General features: G+C 36.5%; 1 protein-coding gene across 5 annotated transcripts in view; it reads right to left on the bottom strand.

Moving 5' to 3' along the window:
• Window positions 1-14,355, bottom strand: part of GRID2IP (Grid2 interacting protein) — a 115,336-nt gene that overhangs the window by 30,695 nt on the left and 70,286 nt on the right. For all 5 annotated transcript variants that reach the window (XM_031945573.1, XM_031945571.1, XM_031945569.1 and 2 more), the window contains exon 13: window positions 13,247-13,334. In XM_031945573.1, the coding sequence (XP_031801433.1) occupies window positions 13,247-13,334 (88 nt within the window). The remainder of the gene's footprint in view (window positions 1-13,246; window positions 13,335-14,355) is intronic.

The following is a 14,355-nucleotide window of genomic DNA, read 5'->3' as shown; positions in this document are numbered from 1 at the left end:
ATTACGAGGAAGAACCAAGCCAAACCTAGAATTAGGCAAGTGGGGTTGTGCTCCAGGGTGCCAATCTCCAGGACTGTACCAATGGGATGCTACTGCTCTGGGATCTTATCTTTCCCATAACCTCTTTAAGGCATGAACAGGACTTTCCAGGAGATGGAATGTCTCCTCTCTTGACATGACTAGATTATACCTACAACCAATGCTAATACTAACAACTCCCTACAAACGTGCACCTGTACAGGCCCACGAATGCCTATACAAATACAAAGAATTTGCCCCTGATCATGGGATTCATAGTCATGGGTCTGGGACCTAGGGTTAAGCTAATTACCAGAGTCATAGGTAATCGTCTTTAAAAAGGAGGGAGGCCAATTAGGTGGTAACAGTACCTAAAGGCAGACCAAAATATAAGATAGCTAAAAACAGTAGTCCTGGATAGTATAATCGTCTAATTCTGTTTTGGGGATCAACATTATTGAGCACTTGAGATAGGACTTAAGAATAAAAGAATGGGTGAGAGGCAAGTCTTGCCCTACATAGGAAGAAGATGGTATATCACATGAGAGGCTGCATGTTTTTGAGTGAAGATATTCATGTTCAGAGGCGCCTATCAGCAATACATGGCTGATGCTGCTCCTCCCCAAGAACTCATAGGGGCAAGATGACAATCAAACTCAGTGAGGGAGAAAAAGCACAAAAGCATGAAAATAAAACAGAAAGCTGGAATGGTTTTTCATTAGGGGTTATAAAGCACCAAGCACATTCTGGAACTGATGATCTGATCTGATTCCCTGCTTTTGCTTTTATATGGCAAGTCATTATTGATAAATATATTGTTGAACTCTACATGTGGAATACCCCTCCAAACATATGGCCCAGAGTCCTCCTTATATATGGTGTTGGGACATTCTAGTGAGAGTCCATATCTCCCTCCTCATGTCTGCCTGCTGCCTTGCCTGGCTTTCATTAAATCCCATTTAAAATCTCATCTTCTACGAGAAGTCTTTCCCAACTCCTCTTATTTTTAGTGCTGTCCCTCTTTTAATTACATATATAGTTTAATCTATATATAAAAATAATAATATAATTTCCTGTTCTATATATAGCCTGTTTGTATGTGTGTATTTTCCCCCCACTATTTTTTTTGGTAAGGCAACTGGAGTCCAGGGTCACAAGCTAGTAAATAGTAAATAGTAAATGTTTGAGGCTGGATTTGAACTCAGGTCCTTCTGACTGCAGGGATAGTACTCTATCCACTGTGCCATCTAATTGCCCTGCCTACATTATGTTGTGAGCTCTTTAATAGCATGGTTTGCCTTTTTTCTGTTTTTGTATTCCCAGTGCTTAGCACAGTGCCTGGCATATAGTGGGCATTTAATAAATAAATATATATTGATTGATAATTGATTTATTTCAGAGATTATCCATTTATGAACAATAATCCAATATGATGCACCTGCATGTTCTGTACCTGCATGTTTCCAGGATGACAGAGAACTTTGGAAGGGGATCTGCCAATCTAGGCTGGTGTGTGAGCAAGAAGTGATAGCCAGGGAGCTGGCCTGAACCAGTCATTCTTTGAAGGGTAATCAGAACTGATGAATCCCATTGCCAGATGAGGTTAGGTTAAGTACTGTTTGAGAAGGATAGCTCTGAGGTGTCTCCTACTCTATCTCTATTTTTACATAGAATAAGACTGATAATGTATAACATCAAACATTCCAGGGAGAAATTAAGTATCCATACAATTCCCTAGCAGGTAAAAAACAATCCAGCTCCCTTCTCCAAGGATGAACCTTTTATATCTATGGATATAAAAGGAAAGTGCTTTTTTTTTTTCATAAACAAAAGAATGAAGGGTTACATAGAGATAAGGGATGGTTATTGCTATTATTGGGAGGTGAGTGGGGATCTTCAGCTCACTGTAAAAGTGAAGGCTAGAATCTAGAGGTGTGGGAGGAACCAAAGCTCCTTTCTTGAGGACGCCAAAAGTTCTGGTCATCTAAGAACTGTAGAAAAGCTGAAGGGAAGGTGCTGCTTTGAACCTTTTCTCTTTTAAATTTCTCTATTATTATCATTCTTCCAGTCATGGAGGCTCAGAACCTAGATATATCACCTTTGATTTTTCATTCTCAGCCCCCAAATACAATCTTTTATCAAGTCCTGTCAATTCATAACTGATATTCACAATGCCCACTTCTCTCTAACACTGCTACCACTTTAGTGCAAGCCTCTGTCACTGCTGGTCCATCTCCTTGCTTCAAGGCTCTCAAAACTCCAGATTATTCTCCCTTTAGGTATCAAATCCTAAAGCCCAGATTTGACCATGTCACCCCTCCGCTCAATAAACTCCAATGGCTCCTTAATATAAAATTCCCTGTTGAACTATTAAGTCCTTTATCACCTGGTCCCTTACCTTTCTAGTCTTTTTTCACCTGATGTCCTTTCACCTGTTCTTTGATCCAGTGACACAAGCCTCTTTAGTGTTCTTCACAAGGAAAAACAGAATCTCCTCATTCCAGACATTCTATCGGCTGTCCCTCATGCCTGGAACTCTTCCTCATCTCTGCCTCCTGGCTTCCTTTAAATCTCACTTAAAATCCCATCTTCTTCCAGAAGCCTTTACTAGGTCCCTTTAGGGCCAGTAACTTCCCGCTAAGACTACTTTCCACCTACTTGTATATATCATATTGTATGTAGTTCTTTAGGTGTTGTCTCTCCTATTAGAGTATGAATTCCTTGAGAATAGAGATTGCGTTTGCCTTTCTTCACATTCTCAGAGTTCAGCACAGTATCTGGCATGTATTAAGTACTTAGCAAATGCTTGTTTGTTGGCTGATTGAACACATCTATGTCTCATCACCCCCAATCTTGTAACTGACTATTATATTCTATGTGGTAGACACATATTCTAAATTTAAGCTTTGATTTTATGCTTAGGTTTCTATTTTCACGGAACCAATTTTCTATAATACCTAAAGTCTCATCACCTTCTGACAGAACATAGACAGTTACCACTCCTACTTACTCTACCTTAGAGACTTCCTCATCTCAGGAAAAAACAAATCATATAAATAAGATGGGGGCAGATTTAATGGCATCTATGCCAAAGTTTGAAGTGGTCTGCCAGATAATGACTGCTAAAATATAGATTGCTTCACTTTGTTAGGTAAAGTTCATCCTGTTAATTAGTAACAGCAAAAATTGTTTTGTGCACTCGTCTTGTTCAGAATAAACTTGGAAAGGGGCCAATTTTTATTCATTGGTTCAGGAGTCACTGGACTTGCTGAATGCAAAAAACATGGTAAATCTTCAATTATCTGAATACCTATCAATATGGAAAGTACTAGATTTGTTTTGTGCTAGTCACAGAAGATAGCCCTAAACCAATCAATGAAAGTTATAAGGTATCTGGATTGCATGCTAGGAAAAATTAAGTTTGGACCAGCATTTCATATCATATATCAAGGTAAGCCCCAAATAGATATATCATAAAAAAGCAGACAGAGAAACAAGGGAGAAATTAGTGCTCAGATCTATGGAGAGGGAAAGAGTTAATGACTGAAAAAGTAATAGATAGGATCATACAAAATAAAATCGAACAATTTTTATTATGTAAAATCCAAGTGGTTTTGCACAAATGAATCTAATGCAGTTAAAATTAGAAGGTAAAGGTAATTAAGGGGAAAGATTTGCAACATCTCTCTGATAAAAGTCTCATATCAAAATACAGAAGAAATTTATTCAAATTTTATAAGAATAAGGACCATTCTCCAATAGGTAAATGGTCAAAGGATATGAAGGGACAATTTTCAAAGGAAGTAATCCAAGTTATCAACAATCACAAAAAAATGTCATAAATCACTAATTATTAGAGAAAAGCAAATTAAAGTAACTTCAAGGTTCCAACTCACACCCATCAGGCTGGCAAAAATAACAAAAAAGGAAAATGACACATTTTAAGGGTTTATAATAAAACAGACACACTAGTTCACTGTTTATAGAGTTGTGAATTAATCTCAGTCATTCTGGAAAACAATTTGGAACTATGCCCCAAACTGTGTTTACCCTCTTATTCAATTATATCACAAGTAGATACTACTTTATCCCAAAGAGATCAAAGAAAGAGGAAAAAATCTATAGATGTACAAAAATATTTATATAGGGTCTTGTAATAGCCCCAAATTGGAAACTAAGATGGTGGTCTTTTATTAGGAAATAGCTAAAAAAACCCTATGGTATATGAATGTAATGAAATGTTAAGAAATCACAAAATTGCTAGTTTTATAGGAAACTATGAAGAACTTTTTGAATAAATATCAAGCAAAGTAAGCAGAACTAGAAGGGAGATTAATATATAATGACAACATTACAGAGAAAAATAATTTTAATAGCTTATAGAATTTTGATTAATATGATACCAGGGATCCTCAAACTCCAGCCACGGGCCAGATTTGGCAGCTAAGGACGTTTATCCCCCTCACCCAGGGCTATGAAGTTTCTTTATTTAAAGGCCCACAAAACAAAGTTTTTTGTTTTTACTATAGTCCGGCCCTCCAACAATCTGAGGGACAGTGAACTGGTTCCCTGTTTAAAAAGTTTGAGGACCTCTGAAACCATATGTCCAAAAGACTGAAGATGAAGCCCACAACTTAACTCCTGCCACAGAGGTAATCAACTTAAAATGCAGAGAGAAACATTTTCCAGCATGGCCATTGTGGGAATGTGTTTGCTAGATTATGCATGTTTATAGTAAAGGTTTTATTTTTACTTTTTTGGTTGTTGTTCTTTTGGGGGAGGCGATAGATTATAAATGCATGTAAAACCAATAAAAAGAAGTTGGGGGGGAGGAACCAAGATGGCAGAGTAAAGGGAGGAATTCACTCAAACTTTCTCCCAAACCTTTTCAAATTCCTTTAAATAATGAATGACTTTAAACAAATTCTAGAACAGTAAAATCCACAAAAAGACAGGGTAAAACAATTTTCCAGCCCAGGACAACTTGGAAGGTCATCAGGAAAGGTCTGTCCTACTTGGTGAGAGTGGAATATACTCCAGTATAACTATGCCAGTATAGCCCTTGCCCCAGAAAACCAGGGGTGGGTCTTGGGAGCCAATGAATCAGCAGCTGCAATGATGCTTCCAGAATCCTTAGTTCACAGATGGCAAGGGGGTCAGAAAGACATTACAAGGGTCTCTTAGCTAGCAGCTGTTGTTTTAGCCATACTTAGATCTTGGTTGCAATTCTGGGTAGCAGTCCTAGGGTGAGAATGAGTGCTAGCACGCCAGAGCTTCAATCACAGTAGATCAGGGACCCTCCTCACAGTTTCAGGACAGAAAAGAGTGAATGTAGTCATTCACAGATCAGAACACAGGCCAGGAGAAAAGTAAACATATCTCTTTGAAAAAAATTAATTTTAAAAATTGGGATGAGGATAGAAAGGAGGGCAGCTTGGAGGAGGGGATAGTTAGAAGCAAAACACTTTTGAAGATGGACAGGGTGAAAGGAGAGAGAGAATAGAATAAATGGGGAAAATAAATATGTTAGGAGGAGTAATTGTAGAAAAAAATTTAAAGCAAATTTCTCTGAAAAAGGCCTAATTTTTCAAACATATAAAGAACTGAGTCAAATTAATAAAAATAAGAGTCATTCCTTAATTGACAAATGATCAAAACTTACTAATAGTTTTCAGATGAAGTAATCTTATCTATTTATAGCCATATGAAAAAATGCTCCAATTTACTATTGACTAGAGAAATGCAAAAACAATTAGTACTACCACATACATATTAGATTGGCTAATAGGACAGAAAAGAAAAATACACATGTTGCAGGGAATGTGGAAAAAATTAGACATTAGTGCCCTGTTGGTAGAGCTCTGACCTGATTTCATCCATTCGGTAGAGCAATTTGGAAATATGCCCAAAGGGCTACAAACCCTGTATACCCTTTGACCTAGCAATATCAAAAGAAATTTTTTTGAAAAGGAAAAGGATATATATGTACAAAAATATTTATATTTCTTTTCTGGGGGTAAAGAATTGGGAATTGAGGAGATGATCATCAATTGAGGAATGACTGAATAAATTGTGGTATATGATTTTTATGGAATACTATTGTGCTGTTAGAAATGATGAGGAGGATGCTCTCAGAAAAACTTGGAAAGACTTCCATGAGCTGATGCAAACTGAAATGTACTGTGTACAAAGTGACAGCAATACTGTAAGATGATTAGCTGTGAATGATTTGGTTATTCTCAGCAATAAAATGATCCAAGACAACTTTGAAGAAATTATGATGTATAGGACTGCTTGCCATGTAAGGGAGGGGTGGAAGGAGGGAGGGGTAAAATCGAAACAGAAGTGAGTGCAAGGGAAAATGTTGTAAAAAATTACCCTGGCATGGGTTCTGTCAATAAAAAGTTATAATAAAAAAATAATTAAAAAAAAAAGAAATTATAATGAAAAAATGCAATTCATACTCAGAGAAAGAACTGATGGCATTTGAATGCAGATTAAAGCATACTTTTTCCTTTTACTTCATTCTTTTTGAGGGTTTTTTGTTTTTGTTTTTTTTGGTCTATGTTTTCTTTCACAACATGACTATTATGGATATCTTTTGCATGACTATGCATTCTCAATGGTAGGGTGGAGAGGAAGGAAAGGAGAAAATCTGGAACTTAAAGTATTAAAAAAATGAATGTAAAAAATTGTTTTTACATGTAACTGGAAAAAATAAAATACCAAATTTTAAAATTAAAAAAAGACAGTTGTAGGAAAGCAGAGTTGGGTTTCATATAAAGAACTTTCTAATAATCAAAACTTTATAGCAATAGAATAGGCAGTCTTTAGGAAGTGAACTTCGAATCACTGGGTGTATTCCAACAGAGCCTGGGACTACCTGTAAGATAAGGTGGTAAGTGGCACAGGGTGGAGCTATTAACTCAAGAATCAAAGTCCCTGGAGGCAGATCAATCTCTAATATAACAAGTAACCTGTATATCCATGTGGATATTTCTACATGGATTGTACATGGATTCTAGAAATAAGAATTTATCTTATAAAGAAAGAAATAACAAGAATCTATCCTGCATGTCTTATACATACTTGATGTCTATGGAGTTCAAAGTGATGAAAATGATTCTCAGAGTGATGCTCAGGAAAGGCCTCACAGTGAGGGAAACTGAAACCATCCTAAATGGGACTTCTGGGATAATTAAAATTGGATAGTGAGTGATTTCTACTGGATTTTAGGTATTCTTTAATAAATCCCATATGAATTTAATTCTTTCTTCTACAGTCATTAGTAGCATGTTAGAATTGGATCCCAAGTAACTGTGGATTGTTATTAATTATGAATTGCAGGTCAAGTTAATAGCAGTCAGGCCTGGAGGTTAGCTTTTTCTCTTCTCTCCCCAACCACCCTTTCTGTTGAGCCCAATTGAAAACTATGCTTAAGTTATTTAGCGCTATACCAATCAGACTCCCAAAAAACTATTTTAATGACCTAGAAAAAATAACAACAAAGTTCATATGGAAAAACAAAAGGTCAAGAATTTCAAGGGAATTAGAAAAAAAAATCAAATGATGGTGGCTTAGCTGTACCAGATCTAAAATTATATTATAGAGCAGCAGTTACCAAAACTATTTGGTATTGGCTAAGGAATAGATTAGTTGATCAGTGGAATAGATTAGGTTCAAGGGATAAAACAGTCAACAAATATAGCAACCTAGTCTTTGACAAACCCAAAGATCCCAGCTTTTGGGATAAGAACTTACTGTTTGATAAAAATTGCTGGGAAAATTGGAAACTAATATGGCAGAAACTAGGCATTGATCCATACTTAACGCCGTACACCAAGATAAGGTCAAAATGGGTTCATGACCTAGGCATAAAGAATGAAATTATTAATAAATTAGAGGAACATAGGATAGTTTACCTCTCAGACCTGTGGAAGGGGAAGGTCTTTATGACCAAAGCAGAACTAGAGATCATTACTGATCACAAAATAGAAAATTTCGATTATACCAAACTGAAAAGTTTTTGTACAAACAAAACTAATGCAGACAAGATTAGAAGGGAAGCAATAAACTGGGAAAATATTTTTACAGTCAAAGGTTCTGATAAAGGCCTCATTTCCAAAATATATAGAGAATTAACTCTAATTTATAAAAAATCAAGCCATTCTCCAATTGAAAAATGGTCAAAGGATATGAACAGACAATTCTCAGATGAAGAAATTGAAACTATTTCTAGTCATATGAAAAGATGCTCCAAGTCATTATTAATCAGAGAAATGCAAATTAAGACAACTCTAAGATACCACTACACACCTGTCAGATTGGCTAAGATGACAGGAAAAAATAATGATGATTGTTGGAGGGGATGTGGGAAAACTGGGACATTGATTCATTGTTGGTGGAGTTGTGAACGAATCCAACCATTTTGGAGAGTAGTTTGGAACTATGCTCAAAAAGTTATCAAACTGTGCATACCCTTTGATCCAGCAGTGTTACTACTGGGATTATATCCCAAAGAGATTATAAAGAAGGGAAAGGGACCTGTATGTGCACGAATGTTTGTGGCAGCCCTTTTTGTAGTGGCTAGAAACTGGAAACTGAATGGATGTCCATCAGTTGGAGAATGGCTGAATAAATTGTGGTATATGAAAATTATGGAATATTACTGTTCTGTAAGAAGTGACCAACAGGATGATTTCAGAAAGGCCTGGAGAGACTTACACGAACTGATGCTGAGTGAAATGAGCAGGACCAGGAGATCATTATATACTTCAACAACAATACTAGATGATGACCAGTTCTGATGGATCAGGCCATCCTCAGCAACGAGATCAACCAAATCATTTCTAATGGAGCAGTAATGAACTGAACTAGCTATACCCAGAAAAAGAACTCTGGGAGATGACTAAAAACCATTACATTGAATTCCCAATCCCTATATTTATGCACACATGCATTTTTGATTTCCTTCACAAGCTAATTGTACAATAATTCAGAGTCTGATTCTTTTTGTACAGCAAAATAATGTTTTGGTCATGTATACTTATTGTGTATCTAAGTTATATTTTAATATATTTAACATCTAAAAAAAAAAAAGAAAAGAAAACTATGCTTAAGGCCTTGTCAAGTTTTCTGTTTGTGGTGTTTTATGTTAAAAAGCCCTTTCATAAAATAGGTATATCCGAAGTAAGCCCGTGTCTGACCCTTTATTAGAGCTTTGATAAGGGAACCGTAGGGATTACAGAGTTAGGGAAGTGGGAACTTTTGACTCCTATCCACAAAAAAGGTTTAGATGGCTGAAATCTTTCTGTCTAAAGATCAGAATTCTGTAATTGCTCGTGTGCAAGCACACCTAGATGCTCAGAATATCTTTTTCATGCTGTTTCCATATATAAATGTAATAAAGTAAAAGGCAGGCAGAGGAAAGAGCAGATCTAGAAGTTAATTTGGAAACTGGGGGGCATGCTTTCATAATTTCTATCTTTTTAAGCTAAAGAAATGGATGTTGGTGATTCTAGCAGAAGAAAGCCCTAATGACTGGGGAAGTAGCCTGAAGACATTTTGACAAATTAGCCTGAAGGCAAGGAGATATCTCATTAGGACATAAAAGTTTTGAAAAGAATGTCAAATCAAATCATGTCAATAAGTACTTACTAGTTGTCTAGTTGTCAGGCAGTGTGCTAAGTGGTAGTGATTAAAAAAAAGACAAAAACTACTCTCAGGTCTCAATGAGCTCATAGTACTGGTATGTAGGTATTTAATTTTTAAACTTGCTCTAAAAATGAATTTTTTAAGATAAGCCCAACCCACCATGATTATAGTCTGAAAGTTTGTTTCTAAGTCAATTTTCTGGAATTTAAAATGAATTTTCCTATAGAAAACATATGTTTTATACCAATGTATATATATACACACACATATTATGGTGAGGGGTTTTGGTCTGCCCACAAATCCTTACTTTGACTATAATGCAGTTGTACTTCTGAATCTTGTAGGATTTATAATACCATTCCATGGAATACAGATTTCAAATTCAAACTCAGGAGACCAGGAATATATATTAATCTCTATTCTTTCACCTTCACAAAACTCTGGTAATGAGTCTTAACTCTTCACACCTTAACCTGGCCTATTGGAGGGAGAGAGGACTTTTTTTTTTTAACCCATTCCATGGTGATTGCAACAACTTCAATGGAGGCAAAGGCAGAAGAGTAGAACCTGGAACTGGGAAAGGGACCTGAGGCTCTACAAGTGGTATGGGCAGTGCTAGCTTCAGGGGTGGCAAGGGGATGACTCAAGAAACAGCAGGAAGTCATCAACGGTTAACGTTTAGATCTGACCCAACTTTTCAAATGTTTGGATATTTATATTTAGGGACTACTTATTTAAGATTCCTCACAATGAATGTTAAGGGGTTTAATAAAGGCTTTTATTTATTTTTTTACAAAGAGCAGATATTTTAGCAGAAAGTGTTAGTTTCTTCCTCTTTACACCTAATAATGTGGCCATTCAGACCATGAAAGGATACCCAAAGCACCACTGATAACCTAGGAGCAGCCTGCCCTAAACACATCAAACTAAAATAAATAGCCGTGAGAGGTGAACTAGCAAAACCTAAACCAGCATTGTAATAGTCACACTTCCTCATTCCTTCATTCCTTCATTTCCTCTCAGAGGAGTAGTATTTAAAGTGGTAACAGCATGTCATCAGATCCCTGAAGTTCCATTATAGAGTGGGATGATGGTTGATAGGCTTACAATCTGGGAACTTTGCCTGTTATGATGAGTGACAAAATCAAAGTTTAAAACGATTTTATCAAGTTGGAATGCTGGACCAAAACCAACAAGATGAAACCTGGCAGAGAGAAATGCAAACCTCTGTATCTTAGATAAGAAAAAAAAATCAACCTGACAGGTATGTAATGGGAGGAGAAATAAGAAGACAGTAGTTCATGCAATAGCCATGAAGGTTTTAGTTGACTGCAAGTTTGATATGAGCCAACAATGTGATGTGGCAGCCAAAAAACAAAACAAAATAAAATTAAAACACCCAACCAAAAAAACTAATGGGATCTTAGGCTATTCAAATAAAAGTTTAGTACCCAGATCAATTGAGGTGATAATCTCATTGTATTGGGCTCTCATCAAATCATATCTGAAATAATTGTGTTCAGTTCTGGGAACCATATTTTTGGAAGGATAGGTATTAAATGAAATCATTTGAGATAGATGACCAGTATTATGAGGAGTCTGAAGACAATGTGATGTGAAAAATGATTGAAGAAAATGTGGATATTTAGCCTAGAGGAAATGGATTTTTCATATTTGAAGGATTATTGTTTTAAAAGGGATTAGATATATTTGGTCTAGCCCCAAAGGACAGTACTAAGTTATAGGAAGACAGTGTCTTCCTATGGATCAATGTTACAAAGAATTTTCTAAAAATCACAATAATCTAACAATGGAATGGGCTGTCTCTGTAGGTAGTGAACACCCCATCAAGTAGTATTCACATAGAGGCTAGGTGGCTACCTGTTGTGTCTGTTACAGAGAAGATGCCTCCAAGTATGGAAGACTGAACCAGAAAACTTCTAGGGTTTCTTACTAGTCAGAGTCTAAGATGATATACTCTAGGGAAGGTTTCTTTAAATGAAGGCCCAATGAAGAAGGAAATTTCTCTCAGCAAAATGGTCAAATATTAAGGTTCTTAAACATGTCCTAGTCCAACAATGTTATCTTGCCAGTGATTTGTTCAAAGTCAGTAGGCCCGAGCTACACTTCTCCCTTCCCTTTTCAAGATGAACTGATCCAATAGTACACACTCTTTTATCCTTGAGCCTGTTCCTCAAGATGATGGAAAGCTAATCAGTTAAGCTGTGTTACTGGTGCTAATATGAGAATGTTAACATACATTCACACAGCATCCTTCAGAGATACAGTTGCTTTAAACTGAAAGTTTCTTTCTATTCAGAACTTTAGATCTTATGGAACTAGGTTCTGGAAAAGACATTTTCAAACAGGTAGGGCCTTTTTGGACCATGGAAATCAATCATTACAAGCATTAGTTAAATACAAATCCATGGTCTAGGCAGTTTCTATAACTAAATGCCAGCTGCTTAATCCACCGGTAAGACTGGAAAAAAAAAAAAAAAAAGCACCACACGATCATTTTACCCTCTTATTGAGTCCCATAGTGGGATGTTATAGGCCATATCAAACTTAGACATGAGATTCTTATTGCTGTTCACTTGTTTTTCAGTTGTATCCAATACTTTGTGACCCCATTTGGGGTTTTCTTGGCAAAAATACTGGAGTTCTATCATTTCCTTCTCCCACTCATTTTACAGATAAGGAAACGGGGTTTAAATGATTTGCCAGGGTCATACAACTAGTAAGTTCTGAGGCTAGACACAAGATCCTAATTGCTCTTAAAAGTGTAATATATATATATATACATATGCGCTATCTGTCCTTTAAGCAGTGAGAATCAGTGTCATATATGATCAGAGAACTATGCTGGTCTTTCATTCTACCAATCCATAAATGTACCATCTGCCCCAACCCCAATCATCACAAAAGAGGCTAAAATTGCTCTAGATACATCCCAGAGATGATGATGACACCAGTCTGGCCACTACTAATGATGATAAGTTTGGGATAAGGCCTTTTATGTCTGTCTATCCATTTGTTGTAGTTATCAGCATCTTCCTAGGCTATTGATCCCAATCTCCTTATATATGCATACTTATGCATAAAATTAGCTGACCTTGGGCTCTCCCAGTCTGTTTATATATGATTAATGACACAGATGGCCAAAAATGATATAATGCCAGTATGATTATTAATACAAGAGTGAATAATGACAATATTTCACATTTCTATAATACTTTTGCAGTTTATGAATTACAACTCTGTGAAAAAGGTAGTATATGTAAGTATTGCTATTCCCATTTTGCAGATGAGAGAAATGAGAGGCTGAGAAATTTTCCAAAAGTCATGTGGGTAGCAACAGTGCCAGAAACAAAAAGAACACTTGAATAGCATTTTATTCTCCACTCAGGACCACCTTTCCCCAAGTCAGATTGATTTGAATTGCTAAAAGGATTCTAAGCTGTTTAGTCAACTGAGTGAGTCCATTCCCAGCCAATGTGGCAAGAAGGAATATGTTTTCCCCTTTCCAGGCACTCCCCCTCCTCACCCATATCAAGTATTCTGGATCACTTACTTGCTGGTTTCTGGGTCCCAAAGTGGAGTTCCAGATCTAAATATTTCACCATGTCATTCAATTTGTCATAATCTGAATCTTCCCCAAGCTGTAAGAAAGTCAGAGGGGCAGGAGAGAAAGTAGTCTCTTAGGTAACGACATTGGGATATCAAAGGACACATTTGTTTATTGATTGATTGACCTGTATTGGTAAAAATTTTCCACACCTCATTATAGGCTAGAAGGGCTGTGTGGGGAAGGTGAACTATGTTTATTAAAGTCAATGGAACCATTTAAATAAGAATGATTGATCTGAAAGTAATAGCTCCTGAAATCAGTGGGAGAGATCCCTGCATGCATAGGGATGTAGTATTGAGTGAAGTTTAGATTAATCACCTGAGTCCTGAGATGGCATGGCAGCTGGTTTCAGAGAGGTAGCATATTGTATAGATTCAGAAATTGGCAGAACCAGAAAGGACCTAGGAAGTTAACTAATCCAGGTCTTCTACCAACGCCCATTATATTACACATGAGAAAATTAATGAGAGAAAGGTGAAAACACTAGCAGAATTGGCATTCAAATCTAGAGCTCCTGATTCCCAACTCCAACTTCCTCCTACAACCTAAAGGTGAGACATTCTCAAACCAAAAGAAAGCCCTGTAATTCAAGGTATCCTATTTGCATAATGTCTCTACAAAAAATATTATTTGAGATACAAATAGGATAATGCAGTGTGAATAGCAAAGCTTCTCAAACTGTGAGTTTCTAATTGAAGTGGTCTGGAAATATTTGGTGAGAATAAAAGGTTTCTGACAGCATGACCAAAACTTAATTCATAATCAAATGTGTAATGAATCCGAGGTGTTTATGGCAGCACTTGCCTATATTATATCATGTAACTTCACTGCAGCCTTGATTCTGAATATACATGTGCACTTTGCACTGCATTATGCACAAATGCTATTAGAAACACCTTGGCTCAGATTCAAGATGGGGATCACGTAAAAATTTCTCTTGTGAAAAGAGATCACAAGTGGGAAAAGTTTAAAAATGAGTTCTTCTGTAATTTTGTGTCACAACTTTCTCTTTCCTTTCCTTCTTTTCCTTCCTTCCTTCCTTCCTTCCTTCC

Source organism: Sarcophilus harrisii, chromosome 1, assembly GCF_902635505.1.
Source record: "Sarcophilus harrisii chromosome 1, mSarHar1.11, whole genome shotgun sequence".
Lineage (NCBI taxonomy): Eukaryota > Metazoa > Chordata > Mammalia > Dasyuromorphia > Dasyuridae > Sarcophilus > Sarcophilus harrisii.
The sequence above is the reverse complement of the archived record's forward strand: the minus strand, read 5'-3'. Positions and strand labels throughout refer to the sequence as shown.